This window comes from Mirounga leonina, unplaced genomic scaffold (genome assembly GCF_011800145.1).
Source record: "Mirounga leonina isolate KUSES-001 unplaced genomic scaffold, KU_Mleo_1.0 Mir_195, whole genome shotgun sequence".
Lineage (NCBI taxonomy): Eukaryota > Metazoa > Chordata > Mammalia > Carnivora > Phocidae > Mirounga > Mirounga leonina.
Window position 1 is genome coordinate 1,493,394 of NW_023270490.1, and position 13,612 is coordinate 1,507,005.

General features: G+C 54.0%; 1 protein-coding gene across 2 annotated transcripts in view; it reads right to left on the reverse strand.

The window, feature by feature from the left end:
- Positions 1-11,370: 11,370 nt before the first annotated feature.
- The window catches only part of UBE2V1 (ubiquitin conjugating enzyme E2 V1), a 31,265-nt gene continuing 29,023 nt past the window's right edge, over positions 11,371-13,612 (reverse strand). For both annotated transcript variants that reach the window (XM_035025392.1, XM_035025393.1), the window contains one exon: positions 11,371-13,192. In XM_035025392.1, the coding sequence (XP_034881283.1) occupies positions 13,046-13,192 (147 nt within the window). In that variant the 3' untranslated portion in view covers positions 11,371-13,045. The remainder of the gene's footprint in view (positions 13,193-13,612) is intronic.

The window sequence follows — 13,612 nt, forward strand, 5'->3', positions numbered from 1 at the left end:
GCATCCTTGACGTTCCGAGCTGGATCATCCCCTGCTGTGGGGGCTGCCCTGTGCGGGGTCTTCAGCAGCGACCCCTGGGCTCTACCCACCAGAGGCCGGTAGCTCCCCGGAGCTGTGACAACTAAAAATGTCCCCAGGCATGGCCACGTGTCCCAGGGAGGGGGCAGTAGGGCTGGAGTAAGGGTGTTAAATGTTGGAGCGTTTCCTCCCTGTCTACACGCACGCACGCACGCATACAGACACACTTAAAAAAGACGAGCATTTCAGCCAAATCCTACATTTTCCCATAAAAATACAGCTGGTGACAATCACACATGCGTTTGGCTTTGGCAAATCCATCTTCTTGGGACGGGGGGCTAAGGAGAGAGAGTGGGATGGTGCGTGAAGAATGGGGTGACTCTGGCGCCTGTGAGCATGAGCAGGGGGGTGTGGGGGGTGCTGAGCCCGCCCGTTGGCCGGGCCATGGGCATCTTGCTGTGCCTAGCAAACCATAAGCTCAAAATCGAGGTTTTCAACCCCTATGCTCCCAGATCCTCTATGAGGTGCAGCAAAGAGCCGACTGGATTCTGGGGTGGAGGGATGGGGGCAGGTTTGGGGGGCGTTTGTAGCCTCTCACTGGGACCTCTCTCAGGGACCACTGTGACCACGCCTGGGGTGGGGGTGGGTGCTTTTCTCCCTGACCCTGCGCCCCACTGTGGGGTTTCCAGAAACGCGGGCCAGCTGGTGTTCTGCTGAACCAAACCCATTCTGTGATTTATCTGAGCAGAGCTTTGGTGGGGTGCAGAGACCCCCAAGCATGGTCCACACAGATTCGTTCCTGGCTGGCTGGCTGGGGTCGGATCCCTCTTCTGTCGGCCTGAGGGTCATGTATCTATGATTTCATAAGAAGTGCTGGGTTTGGATGAAAATGTCAGGGGCCTCGGCCCAGTGGATCTGGTCCCGGGCTGGGGGTGAGCAGGGGGTTGGCGTTCCCCTCCTAGGGCTGAATTCTCAGAGGTGGGAGGGGGGCACTCAGAGCTCTGAGTCACAGTCTGTGGTCACCTGAGGGGACCAAGGCTCAGGGACGAGCAAACTGCTCAAGGTCACCCAGCATGCTGGCCTCTCTCAGCACCTCTCTCAGCACGTGGGGAGGTTGGGGTCCGGGGGGTCAGCAGGAGCTGCAGGGGCCAGCAGACTTCCACAGTCATTTAGGTCTCGATTTCTTCTTACGTAAAATGGGTTTGGTAAATAGTCCCTGCCTCTCAGGGCTGGGGAAGATAGTTTTGTGATGTGCCCAGCACGCAGAAGATGCTACTCAAGATCTGACAGTTATTCTTAGTCCCTGGGTCACCTGCCCCTCCTCGGGGGCCCAGAAAGAAAGCTCTGGACGAAGACAGCTTGGGTTCAGATCCTGGGTCTGGGGGGCCACCCCATACTAGCGGCTTAACTTCTCTGTCTCAGTGTCCTCATCTGAAGGATGGGGGCACCAACAACATCACAGGATAGTGGGGAAGAAGAGTGATATTGGGGGTTGGGGGTGTGATGCACTCCAGGCCCCAGGGTTTAGTCTATCCTGAGTAAACTGACCTCGCCAGGCTGGTCAAGGAGCTGACAGTCATCGTGGTGGGGGAGGGGTGGGTGGGCAGTTAAGACCTGTGACTCGGAGGCCAACCTGGTCGGAGGGAATCTCACTTTGTGGCTCAGAGCTGTGTGATCTTGGGCCAGTCACTCAGCCTCTCTGGGCCTCAGTTTAATCTTGTTAACATCAGAAGACCCCAGGGTCATGCAGGAGAAGGCTGAGTGGGGCCTGGAGTCTAGTCCCGGCTCTGCTCTGGGCCCGGTGCAAGGCTGTACCTAGGAGGAGAGGTGCAGCCCCCCCGCCTCCTGCCCCGGTGGGCTTATGCCTGCAGGAGGGGAACCTGTGCCTGATTTGAAAGCATGAGTAACAGAAGGCCTTTTTCTTTCCATCCATGCTGCTCCTGGGAAGCTCAGACTAGAGCCTTCAATTCCATTTCTACATTGCCCACTGTGACATCTGTCTCCCGCCCCAGCGTCTGTCCCTAGCCCCAGCTCTTCTCTCAGCTCTGGACCCACAGCCTCCTTGATCCCTCTGTCTGGAGTCACAGGTGGTGTAGCATACTCAGTGCTGAACACCCCCCCCCCCCCCCAACCTGCCCCCTCCGAGCGCTCCCCCCACCCCCCGTCGGAACAGGAAAAGGCAACTCCAGCCTCCCTGGGCTGGACCCAGGACCGGGATCTCTGCTCCTCTCTCCTCACCCCTGCACCCACTCCGTGGGCTTGCTTTCCGATCATTCTGCATTTCGTGAATCTAAGAGGCTGTGGAAAATGGGAGACATACGATGGGAAAAAACGTGCATCCTTGAATCAGTGAAATGCCGTGTCCAGCATCCAAGCACTCCTCACCTGGGCTCCTGGGACCGCCTGTGGCAGCCCCATGCTCTCTGCCCGCCCTCCCCGCCCTGTCCATCTCCATCACCTCCCTGTCCCTTGCTTCCACCCTCACCCCCCACGGTCTGTCCTCCGCCTGCGGCTAGAAGGACTCTGAAAACCCGACTCACATCCTGTTCCTCCTATGCAGTTTCTAGCTCCCTTAGAGAAAAGGGCAAATCTTGACAAGGTCCTACATGATGTGTCCCTTGTCACCCAGACCTCATCCTCTTCCTGATCCCCTCCCTCGCTCTGCTCCAGCCTCATGAGCCTCCTGGCTGTTTCTCCAACAAATCAGGCATGCTCCTGCCTCAGGGCCCTTGCACTGGCTGCTTCCTCTGCCCAAAATATTCTTCCCCCAGGTACCCACATGACTCACTCCCTCATCTTCTTCAGGTCTTCGTTCAAATGCCACCTTCTCAAATAGCAGGTCTTTCCTGCCCCACGCCAATCACCCCCATCTCCCTACCCTGCTTAATTTTCCCCCATAGCATTTATCACCAACTAATATTCTACATAATTGAATTTTTACTTGTTTGTTTCTTCCTAACTGCCTCCATGGTCGCCACCCCCAGAAGGTCAGTTTCACGAAGACAAGTGTTTCTGGCCTGTTTTGTTCTCTGCTATATTCCCTGGGCCTGGGGCCTCATTAAATATTGTTGAATGGATGAATCTGGAGGTGTGGATGCTGCCATACCCCTGGGCTATCTGGGAAGCTTTAGGGAGCTCTGTGATCGGGAATCACCCCGGAAACTGTAGCGTGTAATACTACCTCAGCACCATGGCTGGGTCAGCACGTTCTCAGCTGGGGTTTGTGGGAAACGGGGCAGCTGAGGGTCCTGGTGTTTACAGTCAGATTCCCAGAGCTGGGTCCTGATCAGGGGCTGGAGCAAGAAGGGGAGACGAGGGGGGCTCCCGGATCTGGCTTCAGGCCTCTGACCACAGTGTCAAGTTTGTGGAGAGAAAGATCAGGAAGGCGGTGGGGTCAGTGTGGCCGGAAGTGGCCGGCCCAGTCTTCTGGCCTGAATTATCTGGGAAGAAAAATAATCACATTCCAAGAAACCCATGGCTTGGGCGCCGGAGCCACTTGTGGGGGTGGGGTGAGGAGGCGAGGGGCAAGGCTGGCCGGTAGGTGGTGGCCCTGCCTGAGGCTCAGAGAGGTCAAATGGTCAGGTTGGGGCAACCTCAGATGGCTAGGATTTGGACCAGGCCGGGGGAGGTGCCCCCAGATTGTGAATGGCTGGGGCATGGCAGCCAGGACACAGCTCCTGGGGAGGGGAGACCACCGCTGTAGTCTGGGGTGCAGCTCGGGGACCCTGCAGCTGGCTGTCCACTCCTGTCCCCCAGACCCTGGTGGGGGGCACCTGGCCCACAGAGGGGGCTACTGCCCCTACAAGCCACCGATAGGGCCCAAGAGACCTGATGGCCTTTCCTAGGATGGTCCCGAGGCCCAGACCTGGGGAGAATGACAGAGGTTGGTAATAATAGTATTGATAAGAGCTCATATTATAGACTCTTTCCTGTACTGTCTCATTTTACCCTCACATCACCTCATGAAGAGGTCACCCCATTGCCATCGCAGGTCCCCAAGGACCTGTGGGGTCGGCCTCCATCTCACTCCTACCACCCAGATCCTTAAACACTCTCTTCCAGCCACACTGGCCTCTTTGCTGTTCTGTCATCCCATCAAACTCATGCCAGCCTCAGGACCTTTGTACCTGCTGTTCCCTCTGCCAATTCTTTCTCTAATCAGCACTCAGCTCAGATGTTACCTCCTCAGAGGTCTTCTCTGATCACACATCTAAAGCAGTTCCCTGCCCTTTCTCCGATCACATGAGCTCATTGTACTGTTTTTAGTGCCCCAATCCAGTTGTTAAATTATCTTGTATATTCATTATTTCCTTACTCTGTGTCTCCCAGGCCCGGAATGACAGCAGTGTAAGGGCAAGGGACTTTTCTGCTCTATCCTCTTCTGCACCCCCAGTGCCTGGCACAGAAGAAGCCCTCCCAATATGTGTTGAATGAACAAGTGTCAAAGAGACAGACATGTCCTCTCTCTGTGCCTCACTCGTGACTGGATGTGCCAACAAGGCTACCTTTTAGGAAAGATCTCATTTCATCCAGGCTGGACTCTCACAGGATGGATTGGGGGTGCTTCTGTGGCCCCCAAATCACGGCCTTTCTCTGAGGGCAGGGCTGATGTTCCTGGAACTTCCTGCCCACTCTGGCCCAGGGAAGTCAGATGTCAGCTCAGCTCCCCCTCTCCACCCCATGTCTCTTGACAAGCCTACGTGGACTCTGAGCCAGTTTGTAGAACACAGACAAGGGGGCTCAGGCCAGATGTGGGGGGATGTCTGGGGCTGTGCAGGGGCCCTGACAGTCAGAGGTAGAACTGGAAACTCATTCCCAGCCGGCCTACTATGGCTGAGGCCAGAGCATGTGTGGGAGAGGCCTGAGATCAAGCTGATGAAACCAGAACAGGAGCAGCTGGACTGGGTCTGTTCATTCATTCATTCATTCATTCTTCATCAGGCATCGCCCCTGTGCCCAGCACAGCACATCCGTGTGTCTACTTATCCATCCGTTCAGGCACTGTGGACTTTTAATGTGATGATGTGACATACATCTTCCTACCCCAGGGCCTTTGCTCTTGCTGTTTCTTTCACCTGGAACTGTCCACCCTGCCAGGTTCTGGGCACGGCAGGCCCTTCACACACTTGGGAGTCACCTGCTCAGAGAGGCCCTTCCATCCCCTTCATTTGCTTAGGTATGTGCTTAATGCTTCAAAAATGACATTGTCCATTGTCCATCTCCCCCATTCAAACATCAGCTCTGCGAAGGCAGGGGCTCTTTGTTTTGTTCCTGGCTGTGTCCCCAGCAGAGTGGTCAGCACAGAGAAAGCACTTGGTAAATGCTTGTTGGATGAATGCTCTCCTGGGAAAGCTCAGGGATGGGGGTGGTTCCTAAGCCAGAGGATGGGGTGACCTGCAAATTGGGGCCTGGAGGGGGCCTGGCGGGGGCGGGGGGGGCCAGGTGCGTGAACAGAGGGACATGGTTTTATCTCAAAATGCCTTCCTCCAAGGCAGCATTAAAAGGTAGATCAGAGGGGCGCCTGGGTGGCTCAGTCGGTTAAGCGACTGCCTTCGGCTCAGGTCATGATCCTGCTGGAGTCCCGGGATCGAGTCCCGCATCGGGCTCCCTGCTCAGCGGGGAGCCTGCTTCTCCCTCTGACCCTCCCCCCTCTTATGTGCGCTCTCTCTCTCTCATTCTGTCTCAAATAAATAAATAAAATCTTAAAAAAAAAAGGTAGATCAGAGGTGGCAAGTGGTGATTAAAAGTTAAAAAAAAAAAAGCCTTTAATCCATTGCCACCATAAAAATTGAGATATTTTACTAAATCCTGATGTCTGGCTTCTCTCTTGAAAAATCAAAAGATGTGGCCATCCTGAGCCCATATTCCAGGGGCAAATAGGTCAAGTTTCCAGTTCGCAGCGGCCCCCATCAGGCCCTTGGGGCGTTTGGGTTTGTGACCGCCCCAGCCAGAGGCTGCAGGAGTGTAGCTAGGGTGCACCAGGGGTAGAGCTCCTCCAGGTACGGGGGAGGAGGTTGCACACCCTGTCCCCGGGTTTCCTGCAGGGCCCCTTTTGCCCAATGCACACAGGCAGACGCCTGAGAGCCCAGCTTAGAAGTGGTTCCTCCCTGCCACATCTGTCCCTGGGGCCGGGCTGGGAACCGAGGTGTGGCCCGCCGCGCCGGTGCAGCGGTCCGCAGCGCGCGGGCGCCCTCTGCTGGCCCATAGCGGGCGTGCAGGTCTGAGCCAGAACTGGGCACCAAGGGTCAGGAGACCTGGGAAATTTTTCTATTCTGTTCAGTAGCTACCTAACGTTTGCCGAGGGTTTGCTGTGTGCTGAGGACCGTAAGAATCCCACTACACGTAAAACCTCTGGTAATCCTTAGAGCAACCCTGTGGAGTGGATACAGAGAGGTTAAGGAGCCGGCCCAGGGCCACACAGCGGGTACACGGATGAGCTGGGGTTGGCCCACCCGACTCCTGGCCCCGGCGCCCTGCACTGGGGTCTGGTGAAGTAGATTACGTGAAGATCTCACCTCTGCTCACACATTTCCATCTACTCAGCATTTACAAGCTTCACCTGGAAGGGCCAAACTCAGCCGATTCCTCCACCCACCCACACTGCTGCCCAAATGTCATTTAGTGAGTTCATGGCAGAGCAGGTGGAAGCGTCCCAGGCCATTGAGACCCTCCCCTCCCCCAGCTTCTCACTGTCCATGGCTGGAAGAGGAAGGCCCAGGTCCAGCTCTGAGGAGTCAATTCACGTGCTCATTTAATGTGTTCTAACTTCAGCATTGCTTTTTGGTATTGGGGGGCACAGCAGGGAACACACCAGATGAGGCACTCGCCTGCCTGAGATCCACTCCAGCGAGGGAAAGAGGAATAACTAAACCAATACAACAGATCGTAAGATATTAGTAATTGCCAAGAACAACACACAATCAGGCGATGTGAACGGAGAAGGGTGGGGGCTGGGAAGGCCTCTCTGGAGAGGACACACATGAGCTGCTGTCCTGGGGCTGGGGAGCCGGCCACACAGAGAAGAGCGAAGGCCACTCCAGGCTGGGTTTGTGTGTGGAGACGGGGCACAGCTGAGAGCCCAGGACGCTGGCGGTGGCTTGGGCTGGGAAGGTAGTGGTGGATGTGAGAACTGGCTTCCAGAAGCACGATGTTTCTTAGTGCACCCACTCATTGGCATGAGGTCTGTGCTTTTCCAAGCATCGCCGGGGGCAGGGCACACAGGAACACACCCCCCGTCACGCAGCAGGCTCTGGGTGGGGTCAGGAAGCCACTCTGCGGACCACGTGCCTGTCCCCTATTCATTTACGGGACTCCGAGATAGGCCTTGAGCAGGGACTGAGAAGGTCCCCAGCCGACCACAACAGAAGGGTTCCCAACTTGAGCTACTTATACCACAGGGCCCTTGACGGCTGGTGAGGTGGCCACCCGTCAGCCAACCCCGTCAAGGAGACCTATTTATGCTTCAGATGCCCGTCTCGGACAGTGAGAACTCCTTTAGGTAAGGCACTCGCACGGATCAGTAGGAGAAAGGAACGAAGAGGACACGGTCGAGATGGAAAAACCAGGACTTTTCAACTTGAGAAGGCACACCCTCACCCATGAGAACATGCACATGAAACTACGGGACAGCCGCTCAGCTCAGAGAGGGGCAGGCAGGTGAGAACGGGCCCATGTCATATAGCAGCTGGAGGCCTCACAGTACGATGAGAGACAGGGAGGGGGGGACCTGTCCCCCATGTTGATGGAAAGGGGTGAGTTGATGCGTCTCTGGTAGACAGCTTGGAAGTCCGTAGAGGGAGAAGCCCACTCCCAGGACTTGACTCCACAGATGTGCACCTGCACGTGCATGTGCGCGCACACACAAATGCGTTGCAGAACATCAGGGACCACCTCCGTGTCCATGAGGGCCGGGCCACCCGGGTGGGAGCAAGCCATGTACTGGGTGCTCAGCAGCTGTTCAGAACCGCACGCTGTTCCCTCCGTGCCGCTCCACGGCGACCTTGAGAGCCTGTTTGGGAGGAAAACATCCAGGGCAGGAGCGAAGTGGAGACCACCTTCTCAGTTACGCTAAACACAACGGTGGGAAGGAGAGATGAGGAGAGGACAAGGGAGCATGGGTCTGCACACGCGTACTGGATCTCAGAGGGACCCACAGCCCAGGTGCTGGTCTGGAGAGGACGGGGTTAGAAGCGGGAGAGGACCTCACCTTCCATTCTATTCCCTTCCTACTGTCTGAAGTACTTCCTAGGTCCACGTCAAGACAGAAATGGGAGTCTCCAGCTCAGGTGTGCAGATGAGTCTTTGGCAGGGGATGTGATGTGCTTCCGTCCTTTGCCACCAGCGTGGCCATCTCCTCTGCCCTTATCACAACTGACAATACAGTCTGCTTCTCACCAACTGGACACTTTCACATCTTAACATTTCTGGATTGGGACATTCCTTATAATCAGTAGGGTCTCTTTTTAAAAAAAAGATTTTATTTGACAGAGAGAGAGAGAGAGGGTGCGTGTGCACGCACAAGCAGGGGGAGCAGCAGAGAGAAAGGCAGAAGCGGGCTCCCTGATGCGGGACTTGATCCCAGGACCCTGGGACCATGATCTGAGCTGAAGGCAGACGCTTAACGACTGAGCCACCCCCAGGCGCCCCAATCGGTAGGGCCTTACACTTGTAACTGACAGCATTTTTTCTTGGTGGTACACCTCAGTGGACTGCATTTGACACAGTGAAACCTGGGTCTCTCTCCCGTGGGTCCTGCAGCAACTCTGGTTTCTTAGAACCTTCCTCCTGTGCCACAGGTGGTGCTGCCCCTGCTCTGACCCCTGGCATGTCCTGGGGGGCAAAGGCCACCATGATCACCATCTTGGGAGGGTCAAGGTGCAGCCGGTGACAGAGCCTTAGGGCCGAACAGCTCTCCCGTGGCCTGCTGGCTGCATCGGCACTTTGTTCTGTGCACGGAATGAAAAGTTGGTCAGTAGACACACTAGTGTTGGGAGATCTCACATAAAAATCTGCATTGTTTGTCTTGCAATCAAAGAGCTGGCATTCACTGAGTCCACATCCCTAGCACACGTACCCATCCCCCCCCCCCCCCCCCCCCCGCCTGCACGGCATCAGGCACACGCCCGAACTCCGTGTTCTGGTTCAGAGTGAAACCGTGAACACACACTGTGTTGTCTCGCGGCAGCTAGACCTTAGGCTCTAGCACGAAGACCTCCCCTCCTCCAAGGTCACCTCCAGGCAATGTGAGGCGGCTTGGACTAAAAGCAAAAGCAAGTAAAACTTCATGTCATCCCAAGAAAGCCTTCAAGATACATCCAGTTACCACGTGTACGGCTCAGAGCTATGTAGTCTGTACGGCCTCCAGCCCGGCAGAGGATGACTCGCAAGCTGCAAAGAAGACCTGCTTTCACAAGCTGCCCTTCCTTAGAACTTCCTCCTCTGCTGAGTAAGGAAGGGGAGTTCCCTAATGCTACGCCCCAAGGGGTTCTGATGACGGAGTAACATGGAGCAGGCACGAACAAGGAAGGGGAACGTGGTTGCGCGTCCACGAGCTCCCTGGGAGCAGGGAGGGGGCACAAAAGGGCAAGAGGCCGAGCAGGGCGCCCTGACAGGGTGGACAGGGCTGCAGCCCGTGGAGTCCGTGCCATGGACTCGACACCATCACAAGGCACCAGTGTCAGGGCTGCCCCCACCCAGAAGGCTCCAGGAACCTCCCCAGCAGAGCTGAGACGAAGCTCAAGAGCCTTCATCTCGAGATCAAAGTCCAAGGTCATGGGGTAGTGGAGACCCAGCATGGTTTGCTGTTGATGTATCAGAAGGGGTGCTTCCTCTCCCACTCAGATTACCCTGGAGACCTCTGTGCACCCCCACACCCTGCAGACACCCTGAAGGTCTACACAGTGAGAAAGAACACAAGTATCTTCTCTCAAGAGCAAAGACCTGGCAGGCGCTGGGGACTGGAGGCGTGTGAGCTGAGGCCACCTGGTGAAGCAGTGCGCTTAGCCCCCGGATGAGCGCTTTTTCTGTGCCCTAAACTGAGGCCCGGACGGCAGACATACCTGTAAACCCATCAGCAACAATGAGGAGCAAATCACATGACTCTGGGACAGAAGCACAAATCAGACTCCATTATCACAAGACGGTTCCAGCTGATTTTCTAAAAGCTCTGAGGTCAGTTCTGTGTCGTGCACTAAGAAGGTGAAAGGTGCACTCCAGCATTTCAGATGGCTCTTCTCTCTGGAGGTCACGCAGCCCATGAGAGTTGCCACCTTTAGAGTTAGCTCTGAATTTGCCTTGGGGTTTTCCAGGAGCATTCTGAAATAATTTTAGAACCTCCCCTGTCCCTTCCCTCTCTCGGGAAAGCTAAGGACTAAGAGTGAAGAACCCACAGCTGGAAGGCAGCGATTCACTCCGGAGGCCTCCTAGGGACCCATATGGCAGAAATTTGGGCAGTGCTTTCTGGAGGGTGGCCTGGTAGGAACAATCTGGCTCCACCCAGGCACCAGGTTCTGACATGTGAGCTGGCCCCAACAGCCACGAAAGAATGGCCTGGCTCCTGGCACAGGACACCAAGGTCATGCCTGCTGGCGGTTGGGACCACAGCAGGAAGTTCAAATCCTGGATAAAAACAGCCACAGACACATTTCCACTCCGTACACAGTAGGTAGTAGACGAACTGTCAATTGTCAGGCAAAACTTGTCTCCAACACCAGAAATCCATGTGAAAGTCCTATATTTCCCTTCCCAATAGACTACTAAATCCAGCTGGTAAGTAGGTACTAGAGGGGACTTAATAGCTGGAGTCCCACAAAGCTACTTAAAGGACAGACTCCCCCGCCCCCGCCCTTTTCACCATAACCTTGTCGGACAGGGGTTGGCAAACTGTGGTCCATGGGCCAAATCTGGCCCACTGCCTGTTTGATGAAGCATGACTTCTACAGATGAACATTTACAACGGACTTGATGTATCACACAATGGATCTGATAAATCATACAACAGATTTGATAAATCAGGAATACTAACTTTAAATTCCAGTAAGCAAAATGTTATCCTCTGAAAAAAAGAATTCCCTTTCTCTCATTAGTTGACCTGTAACATTAGAAAAGAACTATACTCAGTTACTAGATTTTGAATTGCATCAATAAACAATCTTCTCTCACTATATAAATATTTACATAGTACCTTTGATTTTGCCTCTTGGCTCACAAAGCCCGAGTATTCACTTACTTAGGCCCTTGGAGGAAAGAGGTTTGCCGACCCCTGATTTAGGACATCAGTTTGAATCCCAAGGCATCGAAAACATCCAAGTCTGTTCCTAAATTACATGCCAAGAGGAAGAAGGGCACAGCTTCTTCAATATTAGCGCACACTTTTTTTTTATTATGTTAAAATCAGGCCACGGTCTGACAATAAAAAGGCTGCTTATGGAACACTGTTACGTTCAACCTTACTTACAGGATGTTACATCCTCAGAACTAAGAGCTTAGAACCCAGGAAGAGACTAATGGGAACATCGACTGCTTTTCAGACTTGACAGCTGCTGCTTCAAAGGTGGTTTTACGCAAACACTAAATTAAAGAAAAAAAGCTCCAGAACACAATGAGTCGCTTTCGTCTCGGTATGCATCCGCACCCCAGCATTTAGTGGTCCTGAACAGAAGAGTGGACAGACGCAGCAACCTGCCAGGAGGTCAAGCCCGCCAGTTCCGGGGATCTGCTGTGCACACCGAGTTCGCTCCCGACCCTGCGGAGGACCGAGGGAAGCAGCAGCACCCAAGCCGAAGTATGCACCGAACCCAAGGTTCTTTCTCGTTCCAGTCGGCAGATTCCAAACCAGACCCAAATGGACTGTAAGGTGACCACGTGAGAACCCTGTTTAAAACTCCAATCTTTAAAAGCCAAAGCAATTACAGGAAAAGAAGACAATTCATTCAGAGGGATCGTGTGTGCTTACAGGTGTCTTCTGTGGCCTTTCTCCAAGTTTAACCACCAGGCACTCTGAGAGCCGGCAGGTCTGAGTACCCCTGGTGCCTGTTCTTTCCACTTTATCAAGACCTGAGCTAAAACACCGCATCAGCTGACGATGACAGCAGAAGGTGGCAGGGCTGAGGACCCACTATGCATTCCCAGGCTGGTGGAGAGTGAGTGAATGTGGTTCCAAAACCAAATGAGGGAAGTCAGAGGCTCTTTCCAACCTTACCTGATGGCTTCCGGCCAAAGCAAGGAAGTGTCGTGGACAGTGTTGGGTGGTAATGGTGCAAAAAGGGTCTTGAGGAGGAGGAAGGAAAAAGCAGCACCCCTCGATTAAGGTGGGGGAGAAGATATGGGAAAGCCCTGAATTCCTCACCAAAGGCCAATTTCAGAGGGGAGCGGAGGGGGTTACAATCTATGCTTCGGCCAAGGGTGGTCATGGGAAGTGGAGAAAGGAGGATGGCTTAGAGGGGGGAGGGCATCATTTAAGACTTAAAAAAAAGAAACCAGGGGTGCAGCTGGAGCACCCCCGCACACCCAGCAGTAGTCCCACAGGCTGCGACCTGAAACCTTCACACCTACTCTAGCAAGCCGCCCCAAGCTGGAGGGCTGTTGCAGGGATGGAGGGAGGGAGGGAGGGAAGGAGGGGAGGAGGCAGGGAGGCAGGGGGAGGAGAAGGGGAGAAGGCAGAGACCCCAGGCCATGTAATCAGCAGCAAGGTGATTGTGTGATGTGTCTTTTCACAGTTGAGTTAGATGTGCCCCACCGGTTATGATGGGAATCAATTTAAATATACTTTCCTGATCCCAGAAGTTCAACTATGTGGACAGTGGTTACACTTGACAGGATGATTTGTTATAGCACAACTTATATATTTCAAATGGACAAAAAAATTAGTATCGTTTACAGTATCTTAAGATAAACTGCCTTTGAATGGGAGCTTCCTTTCCAGTACTTTGAGGTTTACAAGACGTATCTAGAAAATGTACTACTGTGGAAAATGACTGCTTAAATCGAATGGGGGGGAGGGGGAAGGGCCTGTGGTTTCTCTTTTTGATTAATTGCTGTAACACTGTCCTTCAGGCGGCTGAGGGAGTTTCATGTTTTCTTTAGACATCATTAGGCGCCGGAGCTCTTGCAGGACAACTTTGATGCTATATGAATTCTGCCATTTTGCTAGCACTGATATGGCTCTTGGGTCCACCTACGAAAAGGCAAACAAAAAACTGTCAGGCTCTCAAACAAATGCACTGCTATGTGCTGGAGTAAAGCTGCAGATAGGAGTAAAATGCATTTTTCTGGTTGAACATGCCCATCACACAATGGTATCTGACATGCAGAAAGTACCTGCGTGATCCCTCCCTCCGGTCAGTCTGTGTTTCCTGGTTTGTGTCCCAAACCCTCACCATTTGGGAGAAGGAAACTATGGATAAGTAAAGCCACCCTTAGAGAAACGGCCCTGACACTTGGCAAGAGTCCAGCTGGCTCTAGAACAGTGACCTGCTCTCCTGGACAGGCTGCTATGGCTCAGGGTCCTTTCTCAACGCCACACCCAGGTGGTGGATGCTAATGGCGCACAGGGCAGTAAGGAGCAAAGGCGAGCGGTGGCCCAGATCCACACTCT